At 41.7% G+C, this 8205-nt stretch overlaps 1 protein-coding gene across 1 annotated transcript; it reads right to left on the bottom strand.

Annotated features, from left to right (window-relative positions):
* Nucleotides 1-3454: 3454 nt before the first annotated feature.
* Nucleotides 3455-7881, bottom strand: LOC100281115 (uncharacterized). The gene is made up of 10 exons (NM_001154034.2): nt 7378-7881; nt 6963-7041; nt 6726-6861; nt 6312-6386; nt 6009-6204; nt 5684-5752; nt 5408-5547; nt 5138-5260; nt 4376-4568; nt 3455-4071 (listed from the first exon to the last, which is right to left on the bottom strand). Exons 1-10 carry the CDS (start codon nt 7714-7716, stop codon nt 3886-3888), a joined length of 1536 nt encoding a protein of 511 aa, NP_001147506.2. The 5' UTR covers nt 7717-7881; the 3' UTR covers nt 3455-3885.
* Nucleotides 7882-8205: the final 324 nt, after the last annotated feature.

Raw genomic sequence — 8205 nt, forward strand, 5'->3', positions numbered from 1 at the left:
CGGCTCCAATTTTTTCTATGCGATGTCCTTATCGCGCCTCCCCACCGTACCACTAGTACAGATAAGCTCTATACTGACGGTACTAAACATATTTACAGTGACGTTTTTCGTAACCGCCAGTGCTAGAGGTCAGTAGAAATCACCATTTTTACAGGCGGGTAACTGAAGACCGACAGTGAAAATCGATTTTCACTGGCGGTCGACGTAATAAAACCGCCAGTGAAAATCGATTTTCACTGGCGGTCGACGTAATAAAACCGCCAGTGCAAATCGTTTCCAGAAAACATAAAACAGATTTTAAAAATAGTAAAAAAATTTATTTGTATTAGGACCACCCCACCCGTCCGTCTCCGTCGAAGTCGCAAGTCGCGGCATTTTTCGCGCGCTACGCGGTTGTGAGGAATCGAACCGTAGACCTCACCCTCGCGCGTACCATCCACTACCACTCCGTCTATGACATGACTTGTGTCTAGTTTGTAGTTGTTTTCTCCACATATTACAACCATTTGAGTGTAAATTGCTTATTTGAGACCCTAAACGAATTCAAATAAAAAAGTTGTCAACTACAAAGATAAATAACTTTTGAAGTTCTACAACTTTTATTTTGACACTTTTTCATCCGAGGTAGTTTGCAAAATTTGAATTTTAAATTTGCCATACTTAGATTCAATTTTTGAGAACCGAAATGAGTTCAAATAAAAAAGTTGTCAACTACAAAGTTTCATAACTTTTAGAGATCTACAACTTTTATTTTAGTGGTTTTATCATACGAGGTCGTTTGAAAAACTCGAAAAATTAAGGATAAAAATGATTTCTAGTGGCGGTTCCTTAAGAAAACCGCCACTAGAAATCGTATTTCTAGTGGCGGTTCCTTAAGAAAACCGCCATGGCGGTTTTCTTAAGGAACCGCCACTAGAAATACGATTTCTAGTGGCGGTTTTCTTAAGGAACCGCCACTAGAAATAGCACAGTCGGTGGATAACCGGATCCGTCTGTAAAAATATATGGGTGCCGCAGGCTTTGAGCCTTTTTGTACTAGTGTAAACTACATGCATTAATTATATTTCCCATCTGTGTCTCAAGTTCATTTCCGTTGCATCATCATTATCATATAATGATATATCTTCTCTCTCGAGAACGGTATTTATTCGGATACCAATTTTTTCCTTTTATTATGGTAAAATAGAATATAAAATCCGCTATCTAAATTCATATTCTTGATTTAGCATTGAGAACCTTAGATTTATTATATATATTCTAATAGATATAGAAATTCGGTAATATTTTCGTTGTTAGTAGCAAATAATGCATAAAATAATTTAAAAAGATATTATTATTTTAAATAATATACTTGATAACATAAAAAAGATCATCAAATTACATACATATCTATTTTAAAATATTAAAAAAAATCTAGCAATTCGGATTATCACTATCATCCTAGCTACTAGCATTAGCATTTAGCAGCGAGCTAGCGACTATAGGTGTACATTCGGGCCGCTCGGCCCGGCCCAAGCCCGAAAAGGCCCGTATTGTTTGAATTCCGGGCCGTGCCGGGCCGGCCCATGGGCCTAGCCCTCGGCCCACGGCCCGGCCCGTAATTGATTAAACGTGCCGGGCTCATTTCGGGCGGCCCGAAATTATAAAAGCCCGAAATTCATTTTTTGGCCCGAAATTCACATTAGGGCCCGAAATTCAATTTTTGGCCCGAAATTCAGTTTTTGGCCCAAAATTCACATTAGAGCTCTAAATTCAAAAAAAAATAATAAAACAAATAAAAGATAAGACAAATAAATTTGAACAAAATCAAAATTAATATTTGTATTAATTAAAGTTACCACAGCTATGTAATGACTATCTCGTTTATAAATCATTTTGTTAGAAGTAAAAAAAGTATAACCAGCTCTATACAAAGTTCGTAAGTTCAGTTTATTGTCTAATGTTCATAACAAAAGCAAAATTACATCACACTCTAATTCAAAGCTACAAAAAACATCTAACTAGCATTATCTCTAGCTTTGTGTTCTTTATCAAGTATATGAAAGTGTGGAATGAAGTGTGGTTTTAATAAATATATGGGCCTTTTCGTGCCTCTATATGGGCCATTTCGTGCCTGCCTTAAACGGGCCGTGCCCGTGCCCGCCCATGGGCCGTGACCTCGGCCCAAACCCGGCCCGATATAACGGGCCGTGCCGGCCCGGCACTAAATTATTTCGGGCCGTGCCGTGCCTGGGCCGTGCTTTTTTTTCCGTGCTTCGGGCCGGCCCATCTGGCCCGGCCCAAATGTACACCTATACTAGCGACTAGCCCCGCTCCTTGGTCTCAATAATCAAGATAATGGCATGTACGTATATAGGTGTACATTCGGGCAGCCCGGTCCGGCTCAAGCCCGAAAAAGCCCATATTGTTTGAATTTCGGGTCGGTCTGGCTCATTTGAATTTCGGGTCGTGCCGGGCCGGCCCACATCCCGGCCCGTAATTGCTTAAACGTGTCGGGCATATTTCGGGCGGCCCGAAATTATAAAAGCCCAAAATTCACATTAGGACCCGAAATTCAATTTTTGGCCCGAAATTCACATCAGAGCCCGAAATTTAAAACAAATTTAATAAAACAAATAAAAGATAAGACAAATAAATTTGACCAAAAGTAAACTTAAAATTTGTATTAAGTTACCAGAGCTATGCAATAACTACATCGTTTACAAATTATTTTGTTATAAAGAAAAGGAGTATAATCAACTCTATATAAAGTTCGTAAGTTTAATTCATTATCTAATGTTCATAACAAAAATAAAATTACATTGCATATTCTAATTTAAAGCTAAAAAACATATAACTAACATTATTTCTAGCTTTGTGTTCTTTATCAAGCACATGAAAGTGTGGAATGAAGTTTGATTTTAATAAATATATGAGCCTTTTTGTGCCTCTATATGGGTCATTTTGTGCTTGCCTTAAATGGGCCGTGCTCGTGCTCGTGCCCGTCCATGGGCCGCGACCTCGATCCAAACCCGGTCCGATATATCAGACCATGCCAGCCCGGCACAAAAATATTTCGGGTCCTGCCGTGCCTGGACCGTGTTTTTTTTTTCGTGCTTCGGGCCGGCCCATCAGGCACGGCCTAAATGCGTGCCTAAATGTACACCTATATGTACGTACTAATGCATGATTAGCCAGCTCAATTCCCAAAAATGCCTTTGTTATCGGCCCAATCCTACATTGGAATGGAGTATCTATCTCAGCAGGTGCAGTTATTATAAACTGGATTGCTGTTCATCAACTCAGAATCCAAGCAATTCAAGAAACCAAAGTGCGCGTCTTAGCAACCTCACCTCTGTAAATCTTCTGCTGCAGCTTCCCTGCAATTAGCGCCCCCCAAACCACCCACCCCCGGTTTGTTATGATGGAAAACCAGATGCAGATAGATAAACCATATGCACATGGTGTGTGCCACTTCGCTTCACAATATAATGTCTTCGAATTTTGAAGGGTACAAGCGATACCAGAAGTTACAGTGATTATAATGACAACTACATGCATGTACACGAGGCAATGTCGACTCTGATCCTGCTCACCTAACTTTGCATACATGTCCTTAAAAAAGTCACGGATCATAGTCCAGCTTACGTACGGCAGTGGAATGCCCACGCAATAAATTCTATTTACCCTTCTATGAGCACATAGGTTAGCTAGCCAAACTTTAAATGGTGCGAGGAGGCAGCTGCTAATCTCCGTTGCACCTATATATCTACATCTGTGGGGGGTTCTCTTCTTCCCCATTCATTAAGTGCTGTATCAAATGGCTTCTGGTAGTAGAATGCCTTTGGTGGGGTAAAAAATGAGCATATGCATGGCCGTCTACTAGTAGTTTGACAGCTCTGGAAATCATGTGCCTGGAAGAGGTCCACCGGAGCTAGAGAGGATTATGAACGCACAGACCACCGAGAGCGAGAATACGGAAACCCATGTGTTTTCCGTGTACATCTCCATGGCGTCGGTGAACGAGAAGCGTGCTCGACTTTCAGCCCAGTTGCGAATTCTATCAGCTTCAGCTGCATACACCGCTCTTCCCTGTAATAACGGGATAAATGATTGATCATATGACTCAGAGCACAATAAAAGGCAGAGAAAATTAATATAAACTTCAGTATGCTATGGCAGGACACCCTAAACAATCGCTGTATAGTTACGAGGGCACAAGCAGCTGGCAGCAATTAAAGCTCTAAGGAGCAATGGTATAGTGCAAAAAATTATTCAAACACATCTACTACTAACCATTGATATTACTAAATAAAATATAAACCTAGGACAACTGACACTATTGGATTCCTACGTGTAAGTTAGTATTTAGTATAAAATAACTAGATCTGTGTACCTCGTCGTCAAACCATCGACCCCGTCGAACCCATGCAGTAACCAGAGCAAGCAAGATCCTTGGTGGTGTTAAGTAGTTGATTGCCTTTCCACTTCCTTTTACAACTCTCATCCTTGGAACCAAAGTTCTGGCTACTGTTTCTGGAAGTTCACATATTAAATTGAACATCTGTTTATTTCTGAGCGATGAACCACTGCAAAGAAACAGGTAGTCAGTAAAGAAGAAGAATCATGATTCCAACATGTCACAGTAAGAGGGTTCATCAGATCATAGGTGAGTAGTCTGCAAAAGAAGTAATTCACATTTACACATATAGCAAAACTAGACAAGAACTACTAAGGCTATGTTTGGTCTTTCTGTTATCATAGTTATTTACTTATTTAAGCATGTTGTAGACTCATAGCTAAAACATGTCTCACTAATTAATTTCATATATAGAGAAACAACTAATTCACATAGCTATGGAATATATATTCTAGTATTCTACAGCACCAGACTATGCCGATTTGTGCCAAGGTAATCTCAGAAACATCTACACAGCTTGACATTTGATGTGTTATGCATATGTATGCAAAGAAGCACAAAGTCAAACCGTGTCCTCAAATTGTTAATTGTTACACGATACTCTGCAGTTTAGAAATTATGAACATTTGGGCCAAGTCAAATGCAATATTATTCTTATATCAGACAGTCAACGTATATGAAGTTCACAGCGACCTTTACAAATCATATAATGACAACTGATAAGTATGGAGAGCTTACCTTAACAGAAGGTCTGTGAGGACCATACCAGGTGAAGCAGTATGCACTCCAACTTTTGATCTTCTGCTTTCGTTCAGAAGTGATCCTTGGAACTGCTTTAGTCCACATTTAGTTGAACCATAGCTACAAATTTGAGTTCAGCATCAGATCTCGCTTCATAACATAAAGAACTCCAATACAGGACACTCAAGTTTTAGCAACAAAAAACACACATCTATACAGTAGAAGCTATAAAGAAGCAACAGAGTATTCGAAAGCTAAGATGCTTACACAGCTGTTAGTGGTGTGCTTGATCCTCCAGAACCTGCTCCATCCATGTTGAATATATGGCCTCCCTTCTCTTGGTATTGCATGACATTCATGGCTTCTCTGGTGCACAGTAGAGAACCAACTAGGTTTGTTGAGACGATCTGTAACAACATGAAATAGATCAGAATAAATTAATAAAAAGATGGAAATAAGGTAGCATGATTAAGCCAGGTCCTCTGATCAATGATACATACATAAAAAATGATAAAAACACAACATAATATAACAATAACGAACCTGAGTGATGTCATCATCTGAAAAGGTTACCAATGGCCTAAAACCTTTATTTGTGCCAGCGTTATTTATCTGCACACAAGGTTGGAGAAGAAGTGGTAAATAATATTCTTCTTTGATGTAGCCATAGAACCATACAGAAAAGCATAAAAGTGGGCACCACAAAATCTATCTTAATGTCATCATATATATAAAGTACATTTCACAACTGATGTAAATGTTATAAACTCTGTATAATCCAACTTTACTTAAATATTTCTTTAGCAAAACAAAAGGTAGACCAAATAAGATATAGATTTAAGCTACAAAACTGTAATGAATTACCTACCCAAATATCAACTGAACCAAGCTCATTAATAGCAAAATTCACTAACTCCTTCACATCTTCAGGTTTACAGACATCACAATCTGTACCAACAACCTTGGCATGCGATAGAATATTCCTCTGCTTCTTTTTGGCAACAGATAACCCTTCCTGTATGTTCTCTTCAAGTTCTTTTATAGTCTGAAGGACTGATTCAGGACTGCCATCACAAAAAGAAAATATTTAAAACTAAAATAAAGCATAAAGCTCCATAAGGAAAAAGTATGAAACCTTGTAGAACTAGACTAAAGTTCTCATGAATATCACCTTCGTGAAGTAATTACAACACGGTCTCCAGAAAGAAGAAACTCACGAGCAAGCGCTTTTCCTAACCCTCTTGTGCTGGAATTTTTTTATAACAAAAAAAAAAAAACTGATGTCAATGCTAATTGCCGAAATAAGAAACAACAGTATGAAATAACCTATCCAATGGCCGTGAGCAGTGAAACTGCAAAAACTTGAAAAACACAGCCAAACTTTATTTCCTTCTTAAGTAGCTAAATCCATTAACCTCGACAGTTTCTGTTTTCTAGAGTGATTTCATATGCTATCAATAATATGCTGTGCAATACTTTTCTTACAGGGCAAGTCAGCTAATAAATGAAAATTGAAAAATGGTGCATACAGAGTCCTGGAAAATTTTGCAGAAGGCATCTTGAACGAAGGATGGAAACAAGGTACCTTCCAGTTATGACGACATTGCGAGGTCCAGCTTTGCAGTGTTCCTCTAGGACACTGTTTGCACCTATCATTGTGCCGATAATCACCCCACCAAGCCAGCTATACCAAATTAGTTCGTTCATTTGGCTGTCTCCACCTGGGTGAGGGGTTTAAAAAAAATAGTCCGTCTAATTAAATTGGAATTTCAGGAAAAGGCCAAGAGTGAAATGAAACGAGAGGCATAAACGTATGGCAAACCTGACAGCTGGAATCCAACCCCAAGTACAACACCGCTGCTCATCATAGTGATAACATATCTGCCTAGCTGAGTAGTAACCTGCGAGAAGGTGACTGAGATCAGCAAACATATAAGAAACCCTTATGCACAGGAGAAATGGAATAAGAGAAATATACGACTTGGTATGGTGGACTGCAAGCCTGGATCACATGCAACAATGAACAAACCCTTGTTTGTTCATGATGCCACGGTTTAAGGTACTAAGGCTGTAATTAGCGAGCACTGGACATTTATTTGCGTTCCTGATAGTAGTACTCCAGCATAGTTAGGCAATTCATTCAGGTGTGTGTGTGAGCAAACAGATAAGCGTGGTGACTGGTGAGGGTGGGGGGCACGCCGCAAGGATTCGCGAGCGGAGGCCGGTGCGGTGCTCACCGAGAAGAATATCTCCTCCGCCTTCTCGACGGCGCGCTGGTACTGGTACTCTCCCCCGTACACCTCGGCGGCGGCGGAGCGGGATCCCGCGAGGCCCTGGATCGCCGCCTTGAGCTTGTACAGCGGGCCCTTCCTGCGCTTCCGCGCGTCGGCCTCAGCCGGGTCGCCGTCGCCGGCCTCCTGCTTGAACGCGCGGCACCGCAGCAGGGACGGGCGGTGAGCGGACGAGGAAGAGGAGGAGGTGGTGGTGGTGGTGATGGACGGCCGATGCTCCGGTGAGCGGCGGAGGCGGCCGTGGATGGAGAGGTGGGCGACCGCGGCGGCGGCGGCGGCGGCCATGGCGCGGCGTGCAGATAAGGGTTCGCGGCGAATGTCCGTGGGGGATTGGGGTGGTCTCCTGCTGCTAATGTTGCGTGGGGCTTGCTGCTGCTGCTGGATTTTTTGGGGGGGGAGAAGAGGCGTGTGCTCTCCACTGGGCTTTACCAGTGAATAAATATAATAATCGTAGCTTCTTCAGGTTATTGCAGAAAGGACCCTGGACTGGTTTGTGAAGTTCTTTGGGCTCAGATGAACTGGCCGGCGGCCACACGCTGCTGCAACCTCATCCATCCGTCCCATTCGCGCGGATAGGCGCCACGTGGCCGTTCGCTTTGGCTTCAGGGTCCCCAGCGCTGGGCGGATGCGGCTGCACCGAGTCCCTGTCCAGTCCATTCCACGGACACGGAGATAGAGCTCGGACCAGGGCTAGCACACAGATGTCAGCAAAAAAATCAAGTATCTCAGAATCGTCGAAGAAATATCTCAGAATCCTAGACAGATACTTGTAAA

The sequence above is a fragment of the Zea mays genome, chromosome 3, assembly GCF_902167145.1.
Source record: "Zea mays cultivar B73 chromosome 3, Zm-B73-REFERENCE-NAM-5.0, whole genome shotgun sequence".
NCBI classification, from domain to species: Eukaryota; Viridiplantae; Streptophyta; class Magnoliopsida; order Poales; family Poaceae; genus Zea; species Zea mays.

Coding starts and splice junctions, on each gene's coding strand:
- LOC100281115 (NM_001154034.2), bottom strand. CDS start 7,716: ATGGCCGCCGCCGCCGCCGCCGCGGTCGCCCACCTCTCCATCCACGGC. Junction 7,042..7,377: donor CGGAGGAGATATTCTTCTCG/GTGAGCACCGCA, acceptor ACCTTCTCGCAG/GTTACTACTCAGCTAGGCAG. Junction 5,548..5,683: donor CAGATGATGACATCACTCAG/GTTCGTTATTGT, acceptor ATGTTGTTACAG/ATCGTCTCAACAAACCTAGT.